Here is an 18887-nt window from a genome sequence, read left to right on the forward strand (position 1 = left end):
TCTCGTAGTCCGTAGTGGATGCTGGGTACTCCGTAAGGACCATGGGGTATAGACAGGCTCCACAGGAGACTGGGCACTCTTAAAAGAAAGATTAGGTACTATATCTGGTGTGCACTGGCTCCTCCCTCTATGCCCCTCCTCCAGACCTCAGTTAGGGAAACTGTGCCCGGAAGAGCTGACATTACTAGGAAAGGATTTGGAATCCAGGGTAAGACTCATACCAGCCACACCAATCACACTGTACAACTCGTGATAACTATACCCAGTTAACAGTATGAACAATAACTGAGCCTCTCTCAACAGATGGCTCATACAATAACCCTTTAGTTAAGCAATAACTATATACATGTATTGCAGAGAGTCCGCACTTGGGACGGGCTCCCAGCATCCACTACGGACTACGAGAAATAGAATTACCGGTGAGTAAATTCTTATTTTCTCTGACGTCCTAGTGGATGCTGGGTACTCCGTAAGGACCATGGGGATTATACCAAAGCTCCCAAACGGGCGGGAGAGTGCGGATGACTCTGCAGCACCGAATGAGCAAACTCAAGGTCCTCCTCAGCCAGGGTATCAAACTTGTAGAATTTTGCAAAAGTGTTTGAACCCGACCAAGTAGCAGCTCGGCAAAGTTGTAAAGCCGAGACCCCTCGGGCAGCCGCCCAAGAAGAGACCACCTTCCTCGTGGAATGGGCTTTTACTGATTTAGGATGCGGCAGTCCAGCCGCAGAATGTGCAAGCTGAATCGTGCTACAGATCCAGCGAGCAATAGTCTGCTTTGAAGCAGGAGCACCCAGCTTGTTGGGTGCATGCAGGATAAATAGCGAGTCAGTTTTTCTGACTCTAGCCGTCCTGGAAACAAAGTTTCAGGGCCCGGACTACGTCCAGCAACTTGGAATCCTCCAAGTCCCTAGTAGCCGCAGGCACCACAATAGGTTGGTTCAAATGAAACGATGATACCACCTTAGGGAGAAATTGGGGACGAGTCCTCCATTCTGCCCTTTCCATATGGAAGATCAGATATGGGCTTTTACATGACAAAGCCGCCAATTCTGACACACGCCTAGTCCAAGCTAAGGCCAAAAGCATGACCACTTTCCACGTGAGATATTTTAGCTCCACGGTCTTAAGTGGCTCAAACCAGTGGGATTTTAGGAATCCAACACACGTTAAGATCCCAAGGTGCCACTGGAGGCACAAAAGGGGCTGAATATGCAGCACCCCTGTAACAACGTCCGAACTTCAGGCAGTGAAGCCAGTTCTTTTTGAGAGAAAAAGGGATAGGGCCGAAATCTTGGCCTTTATGGATCCTAATTTTAGGCCCATAGTCACTCCTGACTGTAGGAAGTGCAGGAATCGACCCCCCTGGAATTCCTCTGTAGGGCCTTCCCGGCCACCCACCAAGCAACCTATTTTCGCCATATACAGTGAAAAAGTCTTGCTGTCACGTCTTTCCTAGCCTTTATCAGCATAGGAATAACTGCATCAGGAATGCCCTTTTCCGCTAGGATCCGGCGTTCAACCGCCATGCCGTCCAACGCAGCCACGGTAAGTCTTGGATCAGACAGGGTCCCTGTTGCAACATGTCCTGACTGAGAGGCAGAGGCCATGGGTCCTCTGAGAGCATTTCTTGCAGTTCCGGGTACAGAGTCCTTCTTGGCCAATCCGGAGCAAAGAATATTGTTCACACTCCTCCGTTTATTACAATTCTCAGCCCTTGGGTCTGAGAGGAAGAGGAGGGAATATATAGACCGACTGGAACACCCACGGTGTTACTAGTGCGACCACAGCTATCGCCTGAGAGTCCCTTGACCCAGCGTAAAACCTTTTTTATCTTTTTAATGAGGTGGGACGCCATGTAGTCCACCTGATGCATTTTCCATCAATTTGCAAAACTGCGTGAAGACTTCCTGATGAAGTCACCACTTTCCCGGGTGGAGGTCGTGTCCACTCCCGGAATGAACACTGCTGACAGTGCGCTTACTTGATTCTCCGCCCAGCGAAGAATTCTGGTGGCTTCTACCCTCGCCACCCTGCTCCTTGTGCCGCCCTGGCGGTTTACATGAGCCCCTGCGGTCTGACTGGATCAGAACCGGTTGGTCGCGAAGCAGGAACTCCGCTTGACTTAGGGCGTTGTATATGGCCCTTAGTTCCAGGATATTGATGTGAAGGCAAGTCTGTTGGCTTGACCACAAACCTTGGAATTTTCTTCCCTGTGTAACTGCCCCCCACCCTCGGAGGCTTGCATCCGTGGTCACCAGGACCCAGTCCCGAATGCCGAATCTGCGGCCCTCGAGAAGGTGAGCACTCCGCAGCCACCACAGGAGAGACACCCTGGCCCTGGGGGATAGGGTGATTAACCGATGCATCTGAAGATGGGATCCGGACCACTTGTCCAGTAAGTTCCATTGTCCTTGCATGGAACCAGCCGAAGGGGATGGCCTCGTATGATGCCATCATCCTTCCCAGGACTCGAGTGCAGTGATGCACTGACACCCGTTTTGGTTTTCAATAGATTCCTGACCAGTGTCATGAGCTCCTGAGCTCTCTCTCTCTATCGGGAGATAAACCCTCTTCTGGTCTGTGTCTAGGATCATGCCTAGGCGAGGCAGATGAGCTGTAGGAACCAACTGCGACTTCCGAATATATAGAATCCAGTCGTGTTGCCGTTTCACTTCCAGAGAAGGTGATACGCTGTCCAGCAACTGCTCTCTTGATCTCGCTTTTATGAGGAGATCATCTAAGTATGTGATAATAGTGACACCTTGCTTCCGCAGAAGGACCATCATATCCGCCATTACCTTGGTGAAATTTGGTAATGACAATCCCGTACCGCAATTCTGAGGTACGCCTGATGAGGTGGATAAATGGGGACACGAAGGTATGCATCCCTTATGACCCGATTCATTTCAGGCTTGCAATGACCGCTCTTAGCGATTCCATCTTGAACCTAAACCTTTTCAGGTATATGTTCAGGGATTTTAATTCAATATGGGTCTAACCGAACCGTCTGGTTTCGGGATTATAACATGGTCGAATAATAACACCCTCTTGTTGAAGGAGGGGACCCTTGACCACCACCTGTTGAAGATACAATTTACGAATTGCAGTTAACACTGGCTCCCTCTCTTGGGGGGAAGCCCGCCGGGTCCTCGGTGAGGGGGGCATCTTCTCACAGTCCAGCCTGTATCCATGCGATACAATTTCTATTGCCCAGGGATCTAACAGGGAGTGAACCCACTTGTGGCTGAACTTACGAAGGCGTGTCCCCACCGGGCCTAGCTCCGCCTGTGGAGCCCCAGCAACATGCGGTGGATTTTTGTAGAGGCCGGGGAGGACTTCTGTTCCTGGGGACTAGCTGTGTTGTACAGCTTCTTTCCTCTGCCCCCGGCTCTGACAAGAAAGGACGCACCTCAGACTTTCTTGTTTCTTTATTCGAAAAGCTGCATTTAATAATGTCGTGCTTTCCTAGGCTGTGCAGGAATATAAGGCAAAATATCAGAATTACCAGCTATAGCTGTGGAGACCAGGCCCGAGAACCTTTCTCCACACAATCCTCAGCCTTCCATATGCATCTTAAGTCGGCATCATCTGTGCAATGTATATTCTACAGGACACGTCAAGCGGAAATCGACATAGCTTTTGTCTCTAGGACCCAGTATACTCATGTCCCTTTGGGCATGCTTTATAATTATATATCTATCACTTAAGACAGCATCTTAAAATATTTATATGCATACTAGGGTCTCAATCTCTGCTGATAAGGTACCTGTCCACGCTGCAACAGCGCTATAAACCCATGCCGACACAATCGCCGGTCTGGGTAGTATACTAGAATGTGCACGCTATCTGCAGGATCCCTGAGAATAGCTAGTGCAAACAGGACACCCAAGGGGAAGATTCTCAACACATCCTGGCCCTAGTGGGGAAAGGATACAGCCTGAGAATTCTCTTGTGGGAAGCTGCCACCTCCTGTCTGGAGATTCCTGCTCTTTTTCCTCATGAGAGGAGGGAAATTTACCGCAGCATTCTTCCCCTTAACATGTGTACTCCCGTGTCTGGGACAGATGAGTCATCAGTGATATGCAAATCATCTTTTATTCCAATAATCATATATTGAATATCTTTTAGCCCTCTTGGCTGTAACTTTGCATTATCGTAGTCGACAGTGGAGTTAAACTCCGTGTCGATACTTTGTTATTTTGGATAGTGAGCATAGAGAGACTCTGAAGGACTCTGTGACATAGGGACAGACCAGGGTAGATTTCCTTTCTGTTCCCTAACCTTTTGTGCAATAATTTTACCTCAGCACTTACACATATCCAAACAGGTGTCGGCGTTGTTGACGGAGACACCCTCCCACACACTTATCCGCTCTATCACCTCCTTAGAGGAGCCTTTTACCTCAGACATGTCGACACACGCGTACCGACACACCACACACACAGGGGATGCTCTATTTGAAGACAGTTCCCCCACCAGGCCCTTTGGAGAGACAGAGAAAGAGTATGCCAGCACACACCACAGCGCTATATAATACAGGGATGTACACTATACTGAGTGATTTTTCCCCTATAGCAGCTTATATACACAGTTTTGCGCCTAAATTTATGTACCCCTCCTCTCTTTTTTACCCTTTGTGTACCAGGATACTGCAGGGGAGAGCCTGGGGAGCTTCCTTCCAGCTGAGAAGAGAAAATGGCGCCGGTGTGCTGAGGAAGAAGGCCCGGCCCCCTCAGCGGCGGGCTTCTGTCCTTTTATGTACTTTAATGGCGGGGGTTAATGCACATATACAGTGTATCAGACTGTATTATGTGCTTTTCGCCAAGTAAGGTAATCTAATTGCTGCCAAGGGCGCCCCCCCCCCGAGCGCCCTGCACCCATCAGTGACCGGAGTGTGTGGTGTGCTAAGGGAGCAATGGCGCACAGCTGCAGTGCTGTGCGCTACCTTAATGAAGACCGGAGTCTTCAGCCGCCGATTTTCAACTTCTCTTCGTTCTTCTGGCTCTGCAAGGGGGACGGCGGCGCGGCTCCGGGACCGGACGACCGAGGACTGGGCCTGTGTTCGATCCCTCTGGAGCTAATGGTGCCCAGTAGCCTTAGAAGCCCAAGCTAGCTGCAAGCAGGTAGGTTCGCTTCTCTCCCCTCAGTCCCACGTAGCAGTGAGTCTGTTGCCAGCAGATCTCACTGAAAATAAAAAACCTAACAAATACTTTCTTTTCTAGGAAGCTCAGGAGAGCCCCTAGGGTGCATCCAGCTCTGGCCGGGCACAGATACTAACTGAGGTCTGGAGGAGGGGCATAGAGGGAGGAGCCAGTGCACACCAGATATAGTACCTAATCTTTCTTTTAAGAGTGCCCAGTCTCCTGCGGAGCCCGTCTATACCCCATGGTCCTTACGGAGTACCCAGCATCCACTAGGACGTCAGAGAAATAAGAGTCCCTTTTAAGTTTCTTTATTTCACACTTTTCTAGAATTTAAACCCCCACTCCAGACACACGCCCTTACGCCTAGTCCAATTTACACAGACTGATCAACTAAAGAGATTATTTAACGGTACTATTACCGTACAGTACATTATTTTGTGGTTGCATATTATTGTGTTACAAAACTTTTTAAGAATGCAAAAGTTACAAAAATACTGAACGTATCTATGATGTACATTTTAACTACAGTAGAAACCCTAAAAAGCAAAATTAGGATTTTTTATTTTTTTCAATAAAGGTTTCAAACATAGGGGGTCATTCCGAGTTGTTCGCTCGGTATTTTTTTCTCGCAACGGAGCGATTAGTCGCTAATGCGCATGCGCAATGTCCGCAGTGCGACTGCGCCAAGTAAATTTGCTATGCAGTTAGGTATTTTACTCACGGCATTACAAGGTTTTTTCTTCGTTCTAGTGATCGTAATGGGATTGACAGGAAGTGGGTGTTTCTGGGCGGAAACAGGCAGTTTTATGGGTGTGTGCGAAAAAACGCTACCGTTTCTGGGAAAAACGCGGGAGTGGCTGGAGAAACGGAGGAGTGTCTGGGCGAACGCTGGGTGTGTTTGTGACGTCAAACCAGGAACGACAAGCACTGAACTGATCGTAGATGCCAAGGAAGTGTGGAGCTACTCAGAAACTGCTATGAGGTGTCTATTCGCTATTTTGCTAATCTTTCGTTCGCAAATTTGATAAGCTAAGATTCACTCCCAGTAGGCGGCGGCTTAGCGTGTGCAAAGCTGCTAAAAGCAGCTTGCGAGCGAACAACTCGGAATGACCCCCATATTTAGGAGGGAATTCAATTGTACCCGGTAATTTTTCCCGCAATAAAAGAGTACTTTACTGCAATTATTATTTCTTAGGGTAATTCAAGTATGTCCTGTTTTTACCGCACAAAATATTTCCAGTTTTTTGGGTGAACACACACAGGATCTGGGATATGTTCCAGGATCAATATGTTTTCGTGATCGCGGCTGCAAAAAAAATGCACTTAACAGAGATTATGTTTCGCCTGCTTCCATGAAGGGGAAAAAAATTAAAAATCAGTTGGTGCCAGCTATCATGACAATTGAATAAACCCCCAAGGGATCATTACTATGGCTAATTGAATTCTCTCCATAATGTTTAAACAAATTATTGTTAAGTAAATCTTTCTTTGTATGAACATTAGAAAATATGAGAGTTAATGGGGATAAAAAAAAAAAAAAAAAAAAAAGAGAGATGGAAGAATGACATTTGCAGGAAACACTGATTCAATAGTGATGTTTTTTGAGCACACTTACATTTGCCGCAAATCTTCAGGTACTTCCAACTTAACCTTATGAAAGGTATTTTTTGTTGCTGGCTTGTTAGGGTTAACAGCTCGCAATCTTTCTATGGTGACAATCTCATTATACGTAGCATCACAAGCTGCATATTCTATAACGTAAAACTAGGGCAGAAGACAAAAATATATAAAAACAATAAAACAATTGGTCATAATAGTATTGTAACTACCTATATCCATCATTTGTCAGTTAGCCCACAAGATGCTGAAGGGAGTAACAGCAAGAGAACCTTAAGGACAAATATATGAGTAGCCAATCCATCAAAAAATTTAACAAAAGAAAAATAGACATATTCCTACCTCACCCTTTATCATTCTAACTTTAGCAAGCCACCAGCAGCATGGCTCTTTTTCATTTGCTCTGGAATAAACCTGGAAAACATACAGAAATGTAATTAAAATAAGATTTTACTTACCGGTAAATCTATTTCTCGTAGTCCGTAGTGGATGCTGGGGACTCCGTAAGGACCATGGGGAATAGACGGGCTCCGCAGGAGACAGGGCACTTTAAGAAAGAATTTGGATACTGGTGTGCTCTGGCTCCTCCCTCTATGTCCCTCCTCCAGACCTCAGTTAAGGAAACTGTGCCCGGAAGAGCTGACAGTACAAGGAAAGGATTTTGGAATCCAGGGCAAGACTCATACCAGTCACACCAATCACACCGTATAACTTGTGATAAACTTACCCAGTTAACAGTATGAACAACAACGGAGCATCAGATCAACCCTGATGCAACCAAACATAACCCTTATTTAAGCAATAACTATATACACGTATTGCAGAAGAAGTACGCACTTGGGACGGGCGCCCAGCATCCACTACGGACTACGAGAAATAGATTTACCGGTAAGTAAAATCTTATTTTCTCTAACGTCCTAGTGGATGCTGGGGACTCCGTAAGGACCATGGGGATTATACCAAAGCTCCCAAACGGGCGGGAGAGTGCAGATGACTCTGCAGCACCGAATGAGCAAACACAAGGTCCTACTCAGCCAGGGTATCAAACTTGTAAAACTTTGTAAAAAAGTGTTCGAACCTGACCAAGTAGCTGCTCGGCAAAGCTGTAATGCCGAGACCCCTTGGGCAGCCGCCCCAGAAGAGCCCACCTTCCTTGTGGAGTGGGCTTTTACTGATTTTGGAAGCGGCAATCCAGCTGCAGAATGAGCCTGCTGAATCGTGTTACAGATCCAGCGAGCGATAGTTTGCTTTGAAGCAGGAGCACCCAGCTTGTTGGATGCATACAGGATAAACAGCGACTCAGTTTTCCTGACTCTAGCCGTTCTGGCTACATAAACCTTCAAAGCCCTGACCACATCTAGTAACTCGGAATCCTCCAAGTCACGAGTAGCCACAGGCACCACAATAGGTTGGTTCATATGAAAGGATGACACCACTTTTGGCAGAAATTGTGGACGGGTCCGCAATTCTGCCCTGTCCATATGGAAAACCAGATAGGGGCTTTTATGTGACAAAGCCGCTAATTCTGACACACGCCTACCTGAAGCAAAGGCTAATAGCATGACCACCTTCCACGTGAGAAATTTTAACTCCACAGTTTTGAGTGGCTCAAACCAATGTGACTTCAGGAAACTCAACACCACGTTAAGATCCCAAGGTGCCACTGGGGGCACAAAAGGGGGCTGAATATGCAGCACTCCCTTTACAAACGTCTGGACTTCAGGAAGAGAAGCCAGTTCTTTTTGAAAGAAAATGGATAGGGCCGAAATCTGGACCTTAATGGAACCCAATTTCAGGCCCAAAGTCACTCCCGACTGTAGGAAGTGAAGGAAACGGCCCAGCTGGAATTCCTCCGTAGGGGCATTCCTGGCCTCACACCAAGCAACATATTTTCGCCATATACGGTGATAATGTTTAGCCGTCACATCCTTTCTAGCCTTTATCAGCGTAGGAATAACCTCATCTGGAATGCCTTTTTCTGCTAGGATCCGGCGTTCAACCGCCATGCCGTCAAACGCAGCCGCGGTAAGTCTTGGAACAGACAGGGCCCCTGTTGCAACAAGTCCTGTCTTACAGGAAGAGGCCATGGGTCCTCTGTGAGCATTTCTTGCAGATCTGGATACCAAGACATTCTTGACCAATCCGGAACAATGAGTATTGTTCTCACTCCTCTTTTTCTTATGATTCTCAGCACCTTTGGTATGAGAGGAGGAGGAGGAAATACATAAACCGACTGGAACACCCACGGTGTCACTAGTGCGTCTACAGCTATCGCCTGAGGGTCTCTTGACCTGGCGCAATATCTCTAGCTTTTTGTTGAGGCGGGATGCCATCATGTCCACCTGTGGCAGTTCCCACCGCCTTGCAATCTGCGTGAAGACTTCTTGATGAAGTCCCCACTCTCCCGGGTGGAGGTCGTGCCTGCTGAGGAAGTCTGCTTCCCAGTTGTCCACTCCCGGAATGAACACTGCTGACAGTGCTCTTACGTGATTCTCCGCCCAGCGAAGAATTCTGGTGGCTTCCGCCATCACCACCCTGCTCCTTGTGCCGCCTTGGCGGTTCACATGAGCCACTGCGGTGATGATGTCTGACTGAATCAGCACAGACTGGTCGCGAAGCAGGGTCTCCGCTTGACTTAGGGCGTTGTATATGGCCCTTAGTTCCAGGATATTGATGTGAAGGCAAGTCTCCTGACTTGACCACAGACCTTGGAAATTTCTTCCCTGTGTGATTGCCCCCCACCCTCGGAGGCTTGCATCCGTGGTCACCAGGACCCAGTCCTGAATGCCAATCTGCGGCCCTCTAGAAGGTGAGCACTCTGCAGCCACCACAGGAGAGACACCCTGGCCCTGGGGGATAGGGTGATCAGCCGATGCATCTGTAGATGTGATCCGGACCACTTGTCCAACAGATCCCATTGAAAAGGTCCTCGCATGGAACCTGCCGAAGGGAATGGCCTCGTATGATGCGTGCAGTGATGCACCGACACCCGTTTTGGTTTTAATAGGTCTCTGACCAGTGTCATGAGCTCCTGAGCCTTCTCCATCGGGAGATAAACCCTCTTCTGGTCTGTGTCCAGAATCATGCCCAGGAAGGGCAGACGCGTCGTAGGAATCAACTGCGACTTTGGAATATTTAGAATCCAGCCGTGCTGTTGTAACACTTCCCGAGAGCGTGCTACGCTGATCAGCAACTGCTCTCTGGACCTCGCCTTTATGAGGAGATCGTCCAAGTATGGGATAATTGTGACCCCTTGCTTTCGCAGGAGCACCATCATTTCCGCCATTACCTTGGTAAATATTCTCAGTGCCGTGGAGAGACCAAACGGCAACGTCTGGAATTGGTAATGACAATCCTGTACCACAAATCTGAGGTACGCCTGATGAGGTGGATAAATGGGGACATGAAGGTATGCATCCTTTATGTCCAGAAACACCATAAAATCCCCCCCTTCCAGGCTTGCGATGACCGCTCTGAGCGATTCCATCTTGAACTTGAACCTTTTCAGGTATATGTTAAGGGATTTTAAATTTAATATGGGTCTGACCGAACCGTCCGGTTTCGGTACCACAAACATGGTCGAATAATAACCCTTTCCTTGTTGAAGGAGGGGAACCTTGACCACCACCTGCTGAAGATACAATTTGTGAATTGCAGCTAACACTATTTCCCTCTCTAAGGGGGAAGCTGGCAGGGCCGATTTGAGGTATTGGTGAGGGGGCATCTCTTCGAATTCCAGCTTGTATCCCTGAGACACAATCTCTATCACCCAGGGATCCACCTGGGAGTGAACCCACTTGTGGCTGAAATTTTGGAGACGCGCCCCCACCGGGCCTAGCTCCGCCTGTGGAGCCCCAGCGTCATGCGGTGGATTTTGTGGAAGCAGGGGAGGACTTCTGCTCCTGGGAACTAGCTGTGTTGTGCAGCTTCTTTCCTCTGCCCCTGCCTCTGGCAAGAAAGGACGCACCTCGGACTTTCTTGCCTTTTTGTGATCGAAAGGACTGCATTTGGTAATACGGTGCTTTCTTAGGTTGTGAGGGAACATATGGCAAAAAATTTGACTTTCCAGCAGTAGCTGTGGAGACCAGGTCCGAGAGACCTTCCCCAAACAACTCCTCACCCTTGTAAGGTAAAACCTCCATGTGCCTTTTTGAGTCAGCATCGCCTGTCCATTGCCGAGTCCACAGGACCCTTCTGGCAGAAATCGACATTGCATTTATTCTAGAGCCCAGAAGGCTACTGTCTCTTTGAGCATCTCTCATATATAGGACAGCGTCTTTTATATGCCCCAGGGTCATTAATATAGTATCCTTGTCCAAGGTATCAAGTTCCTCAGATAAGGTATCCGTCCATGCTGCTACAGCACTACACACCCATGCCGACGCAATTGCCGGCCTTAGTAAGGTACCTGAATGTATATAAATGGACTTCAGGGTACCCTCTTGCTTTCTATCCGCAGCATCTTTTAGGGTGGCTGTATCCTGTGACGACAGGGCTACCCTTTTGGATAAGCGTGTGAGAGCTTTGTCTACCCTAGGGGAGGATTCCCAGCGTAACCTGTACGTTGGCGGGAAAGGATACGCCATAAGCATCCGTTTGGAAATCTGCAGTTTTTTATCTGGAGATTCCCAAGCCTTTTCACATAACTCATTTAGCTCATGTGAAGGGGGAAGGTCACCACCTGCCTTTTTTCCCCATACATATGAACCCTCTTGTCAGGGACTGGGGTTTCCTCTGTGATGTGCAACACATCCTTTATTGCTATAATCATATAACGGATGGCTTTAGCCAATTTAGGCTGTATTTTGCATCATCGCCATCGACACTGGAGTCAGAATCCGTGTCGATATCTGTGTCAACAATTTGGGATAGTGGGCGCTTCTGAGACCCTGACGGCCTCTGCGACATAGGATCAGGCATGGGCTGAGACCCCGACTGTCCTAAGGTTTCAGCTTTATCCAACCTTTTATGCAAGGAATTAACATCATCATATAAAACCTTCCACATATCCATCCAATCAGGTGTCGGCGCCGTCGACGGCGACCCCACATTCATTTGCTCCCGCTCTGCTTCCACATAGCCTTCCTCGTCAAACATGTCGACACAAACGTACCGACACACCACACACACACACACACACACAGGGGATGCTCTTTTTGAAGACAGTTCCCCCCACAAGGCCTTTTGGAGAGAGAGAGAGTATGCCAGCACACACACCAGCGCTATATGACCCAGGAATCATACAGTTACTTAGTGTTAACCCAGTAGCTGCTGCATATAATGTTTTTGCGCCTAATTTATGTGCCCCCCCCTCTCTTTTTACCCTCTTCTACCGTGTTTCTGCAGGGGAGAGCCTGGGGAGCTTCCTCTCAGCGGAGCTGTGGAGAGAAAATGGCGCTGGTGAGTGCTGAGGAAGAAGCCCCGCCCCCTCAGCGGCGGGCTTCTGTCCCGCGTTTCTGTGTAAAATTATGGCGGGGGGCTCATGCATATATATAGTGCCCAACTGTATATATGCCCAACTTTTGCCAAGAGGTCTCTAATTGCTGCCCAGGGCGCCCCCCCCTGCGCCCTGCACCCTACAGTGCCCGGAGTATGTGGGTTTAAATAAGAATTTACTTACCGATAATTCTATTTCTCGGAGTCCGTAGTGGATGCTGGGGTTCCTGAAAGGACCATGGGGAATAGCGGCTCCGCAGGAGACAGGGCACAAAAAAGTAAAGCTTTACTAGGTCAGGTGGTGTGCACTGGCTCCTCCCCCTATGACCCTCCTCCAGACTCCAGTTAGGTACTGTGCCCGGACGAGCATACACAATAAGGGAGGCATTTTGAATCCCGGGTAAGACTCATACCAGCCACACCAATCACACCGTACAACTTGTGATCTAAACCCAGTTAACAGTATGACAACAGAAAGGGCCTCTTAAAGATGGCTCCTTAACAATAACCCGAATTAGTTAACAATAACTATGTACAAGTATTGCAGATAATCCGCACTTGGGATGGGCGCCCAGCATCCACTACGGACTCCGAGAAATAGAATTATCGGTAAGTAAATTCTTATTTTCTCTATCGTCCTAAGTGGATGCTGGGGTTCCTGAAAGGACCATGGGGATTATACCAAAGCTCCCAAACGGGCGGGAGAGTGCGGATGACTCTGCAGCACCGAATGAGAGAACTCCAGGTCCTCCTTTGCCAGGGTATCAAATTTGTAAAATTTTACAAACGTGTTCTCCCCCGACCACGTAGCTGCTCGGCAGAGTTGTAATGCCGAGACCCCTCGGGCAGCCGCCCAAGATGAGCCCACCTTCCTTGTGGAGTGGGCTTTTACAGTTTTAGGCTGTGGCAGGCCTGCCACAGAATGTGCAAGTTGAATTGTGTTACAAATCCAACGAGCAATCGACTGCTTAGAAGCAGGTGCGCCCAACTTGTTGGGTGCATACAATATAAACAGCGAGTCAGATTTTCTGACTCCAGCCGTCCTTGCAATGTATATTTTTAAGGCTCTGACAACGTCCAACAACTTGGAGTCCTCCAAGTCGCTAGTGGCCGCAGGCACCACAATAGGTTGGTTCAGATGAAATGCTGATACCACTTTAGGGAGAAAATGCGGACGAGTCCGCAGTTCTGCCCTATCCGAATGGAAGATTAGATAAGGACTTTTATAAGATAAAGCCGCCAATTCAGATACTCTCCTGGCAGAGGCCAGGGCTAGTAACATAGTCACTTTCAATGTGAGATATTTCAAATCCACCTTTTTCAATGGTTCAAACCAATGGGATTTGAGGAAATCTAAAACTACATTTAGATCCCACGGTGCCACCGGAGGCACCACAGGAGGCTGTATATGCAGTACTCCCTTGACAAAAGTCTGGACCTCAGGGACAGAGGCCAATTCTTTTTGGAAGAATATTGACAGGGCCGAAATTTGAACCTTAATGGATCCCAATTTGAGACCCATAGATAATCCTGATTGCAGGAAATGTAGGAAACGACCCAGTTGGAATTCCTCCGTCGGAACCCTCCGATCCTCGCACCACGCTACATATTTTCGCCAAATGCGGTGATAATGTTTCACGGTGACTTCCTTCCGTGCCTTAATCAAGGTAGGAATGACTTCTTCTGGAATGCCTTTCCCTTTTAGGATCTGGCGTTCAACCGCCATGCCGTCAAACGCAGCCGCGGTAAGTCTTGAAAAAGACAGGGACCCTGCTGTAGCAGGTCCCTTCTCAGAGGTAGAGGCCACGGTTCGTCCGTGAGCATCTCTTGAAGTTCCGGATACCAAGTCCTTCTCGGCCAATCCGGAACCACTAGTATTGTTCTTACTCTTCTTTGCCGTATGATCTTCAATACCTTTGGTATGAGCGGCAGAGGAGGAAACACATACACTGACTGGTACACCCAAGGAGTTACCAGTGCGTCCACAGCTATTGCCTGTGGATCTCTTGACCTGGCGCAATATTTGTCCAGTTTCTTGTTGAGGCGAGACGCCATCATGTCTACAATTGGTCTTTCCCAACGGTCTATTAACATGTTGAAGACTTCTGGATGTAGACCCCACTCTCCCGGATGAAGATCGTGTCTGCTGAGGAAGTCTGCTTCCCAGTTGTCCACGCCCGGGATGAACACTGCTGACAGTGCTATCACGTGATTCTCCGCCCAGCGAAGAATCTTGGCAGCTTCTGCCATTGCACTCCTGCTTCTTGTGCCGCCCTGCCTGTTTACATGGGCGACCGCCGTGATGTTGTCCGACTGAATCAACACCGGCTTTCCTTGCAGGAGAAGTTCCGCCTGGCTTAGAGCATTGTAGATTGCTCTTAGTTCCAGAATGTTTATGTGAAGAGACTTTTCCAGACTCGTCCATACTCCCTGGAAGTTTCTTCCTTGTGTGACTGCTCCCCAGCCTCTCAGGCTGGCGTCCGTGGTCACCAGGATCCAATCCTGAATGCCGAATCTGCGGCCTTCTAATAGGTGAGCCTTCTGCAACCACCACAGAAGTGACACCCTTGTCTTTGGTGACAGGGTTATTCGCAGGTGCATCTGCAGATGCGACCCTGACCATTTGTCCAACAGATCCCTTTGGAATATTCTTGCATGGAATCTGCCGAATGGAATTGCTTCGTAAGAAGCCACCATTTTTCCCAGGACTCTTGTGCATTGATGTACTGACACTTTTCCTGGTTTTAGGAGGTTCCTGACCAGATCGGATAACTCCTTGGCTTTTTCCTCTGGAAGGAAAACCTTTTTCTGAACCGTGTCCAGAATCATTCCTAGGAACAGCAGACGAGTTGTCGGGATTAAATGGGATTTTGGAATATTCAGAATCCACCCGTGTTGTCTTAGCACCTCTTGAGATAGTGCTAAAGCTGTCTCCAGCTGTTCTCTGGACCTTGCCCTTATTAGGAGATCGTCCAAGTATGGGATAACTAATACGCCTTTTCTTCGAAGAAGAATCATCATCTCGGCCATTACCTTGGTAAAGACCCGAGGCGCCGTGGACAATCCGAACGGCAGCGTCTGAAACTGATAGTGACAGTTTTGAACAATGAACCTGAGGTACCCCTGGTGTGCGGGGTAAATCGGAACGTGTAGATACGCATCCTTGATGTCCAAGGATACCATAAAGTCCCCTTCTTCCAGGTTCGCTATCACTGCTCTGAGTGACTCCATCTTGAACTTGAACTTTTTTATGTAGAGGTTCAAGGACTTCAGATTTAGAATAGGCCTTACCGAGCCATCCGGCTTCGGTACCACAAATAGAGTGGAATAATACCCCTTTCCTTGTTGTAATAGGGGTACTTTGACTATCACCTGCTGAGCGTACAGCTTGTGAATGGCTTCCAACACCCTCTCCCTTTCGGAAGAGACGGTTGGTAAGGCAGACTTCAGGAAACGATGAGGAGGATCCGTCTCTAATTCCAACCTGTACCCCTGAGATATTATCTGCAGGATCCAGGGGTCTACCTGCGAGTGAGCCCACTGCGCGCTGTAATTTTTGAGACGGCCCCCCACTGTCCCCGAGTCCGCTTGAGAGGCCCCAGCGTCATGCTGAGGTTTTTGCAGGAGCCGGGGAGGGCTTCTGTTCCTGGGAAGGAGCTGCCTGTTGGTGTCTCTTCCCTCTTCCTCTGCCTCGTGGCAGGTACGACAAGCCCTTTGCTCTCTTATTTTTGTAGGAGCGAAAAGGCTGCGGTTGAAAGGTCGGTGCCTTTCTCTGTTGGGGAGTGACTTGAGGTAAAAAAGTGGATTTCCCGGCAGTAGCCGTGGCCACCAAGTCTGATAGACCAACTCCAAATAACTCCTCCCCTTTATACGGCAAAACCTCCATGTGACGTTTTGAATCCGCATCGCCTGTCCACTGTCGTGTCCATAAGGCTCTTCTGGCTGAAATGGACATAGCACTCATCCGAGATGCCAGTGTGCAAATATCCCTCTGTGCATCACGCATATAGATAAATGCATCCTTTATTTGTTCTAACGACAGTAAAACATTGTCCCTATCTAGGGTATCAATATTTTCAATCAGGGATTCTGACCAAACTACTCCAGCACTGCACATCCAGGCAGTTGCTATAGCTGGTCGTAGTATAACACCTGCATGTGTGTATATATTCTTTTGAATAACTTCCATCTTTCTATCTGATGGATCCTTAAGTGCGGCCGTCTCAGGAGAGGGTAACGCCACTTGTTTGGATAAGCGTGTGAGCGCCTTGTCCACCTTAGGGGGTGTTTCCCAGCGCGCCCTAACCTCTGGCGGGAAAGGGTATAATGCCAATAACTTTTTTGAAATTATCAACTTTTTATCAGGAGCAACCCACGCTTCATCACACACGTCATTTAATTCTTCTGATTCAGGAAAAACTGTTTGTAGTTTTTTCACACCATACATAATACCCTGTTTTACGGTATCTGTAGTATCAGCTAAATGTAACGTCTCCTTCATTGCCAAAATCATATAACGTGTGGCCCTACTGGAAAATACGTTTGAATTTCTACCGTCGTCACTGGAATCAGTGCCCGTGTCTGGGTCTGTGTCGACCGACTGAGGCAAAGGGCGTTTTACAGCCCCTGACGGTGTTTGAGGCGCCTGGACAGGCATTAATTGATTGTCCGGCCGCCTCATGTCCTCAACTGACTGTTTAAGGGAAGATAAACCATCACGTAATTCCACAAATAAAGGCATCCATTCTGGTGTCGACCCCCTGGGGGGTGACATCTGCATATTTGGCAATTGCTCCGCCTCCACACCAATATCGTCCTCATACATGTCGACACCACGTACCGACACACACCGCAAACTCACAGGGAATGCTCTAATGAAGACAGGACCCACTAGCCCTTTTGGGGAGACAGAGGGAGAGTCTGCCAGCACACACCACAAAGCGCTATATATACAAGGGATATCCTTATATTAAGTGCTCCCTTATAGCTGCTTTAATATATATATATATATAGCCATTAATGTGCCCCCCCTCTCTGTTTTACCCTGTTTCTGTAGTGCAGTGCAGGGGAGAGACCTGGGAGCCGTTCTGACCAGCGGAGCTGTGACAGAAAATGGCGCCGTGTGCTGAGGAGATAGGCCCCGCCCCTTTTTCGGCGGGTTCTTCTCCCGCTATTTTTCCAGTCAGGCAGGGGTTAAATATCTCCATATAGCCCCTATGGGCTATATGTGAGGTATTTTTAGCCTTGTATAAGGTTTATATTTGCCTCTCAGAGCGCCCCCCCCCAGCGCTCTGCACCCTCAGTGACTGCCCAGTGAAGTGTGCTGAGAGGAAAATGGCGCACAGCTGCAGTGCTGTGCGCTACCTTATGAAGACTGAGGAGTCTTCAGCCGCCGGTTTCCGGACCTCTTCACGCTTCAGCATCTGCAAGGGGGTCGGCGGCGCGGCTCCGGGACCGGACTCCACGGCTGGGCCTGTGTTCGATCCCTCTGGAGCTAATGGTGTCCAGTAGCCAAGCAGCAAATCCACTCTGCATGCAGGTGAGTTTACTACTTTCCCCCTAAGTCCCACGTTGCAGTGATCCTGTTGCCAGCAGGACTCACTGTAAAGAAAAAAACCTAAACTAAACTTTCTCTAAGCAGCTCTTTAGGAGAGCCACCTAGATTGCACCCTTCTCGTTCGGGCACAAAATCTAACTGGAGTCTGGAGGAGGGTCATAGGGGGAGGAGCCAGTGCACACCACCTGACCTAGTAAAGCTTTACTTTTTTGTGCCCTGTCTCCTGCGGAGCCGCTATTCCCCATGGTCCTTTCAGGAACCCCAGCATCCACTTAGGACGATAGAGAAATGTGGGAGCAATGGCGCACAGCTGCAGTGCTGTGCGCTACCTCAGTGAAGACTGGAGTCTTCTGCCGCCGATTTCGAAGTCTTCTTGCTTCTTTCACCGGCTTCTGTCTTCCAAGCTCTGCGAGGGGGACGACGGCGCGGCTCCGGGATCGGATGACAAAGGGTGAGATCCTGTGTACGATCCCTCTGGAGCTAATGGTGTCCAGTAGCCTAAGAAGCAGGACCTATCTTCAGTGAGTAGGGCTGCTTCTCTCCATTCAGTCCCACGCTGCAGAGAGAGTCTGTTGCCAGCAGATCTCTCTGAAAATAAAAAAACCTAACAAAATACTTTCTTATAGCAAGCTCAGGAGAGCTCACTAAGTAGCACCCAGCTCGTCCGGGCACAGATTCAAACTGAGGTCTGGAGGAGGAACATAGAGGGAGGAGCCAGAGCACACCAGTATCCAAATTCTTTCTTAAAGTGCCCTGTCTCCTGCGGAGCCCGTCTATCCCCCATGGTCCTTACGGAGTACCCAGCATCCACTAGGACGTTAGAGAAAAGGTTGTTACATTACTAATACAATGTTTTGCAATTTGTCAATCACCGTTAAATCTGTAATACAGAAAATGCTTCCCATACTGTATACAGTATATACATTAAGTCTTCCTAAAACAAAGGATCACCAAAGATAGTCTTCTAATATGTCTTTGCATACAAGAACTAGAAGAAAAAGACTACTCTAGACAATATGTAACTTATGTTTATTTTACCATACAATGTAATCAATTCAATTAGACAGAAGGTAGGCGAGTTGACGATGTAACGGCAGAGATGTTGCAAACGGTCACTTATCTCGCCCAAC

The 18887-nt window shown here is 48.4% G+C and overlaps 1 protein-coding gene across 1 annotated transcript in view; it reads right to left on the bottom strand.

Moving 5' to 3' along the window:
• Positions 1-18887, bottom strand: part of FMR1 (fragile X messenger ribonucleoprotein 1) — a 264048-nt gene that overhangs the window by 145490 nt on the left and 99671 nt on the right. Inside the window, 2 exon segments of the mRNA XM_063937403.1 lie at positions 6763-6911; positions 7107-7178. Coding sequence (XP_063793473.1) covers positions 6763-6911; positions 7107-7178 — 221 coding nt within the window.

This window comes from Pseudophryne corroboree, chromosome 8, assembly GCF_028390025.1.
Source record: "Pseudophryne corroboree isolate aPseCor3 chromosome 8, aPseCor3.hap2, whole genome shotgun sequence".
Lineage (NCBI taxonomy): Eukaryota > Metazoa > Chordata > Amphibia > Anura > Myobatrachidae > Pseudophryne > Pseudophryne corroboree.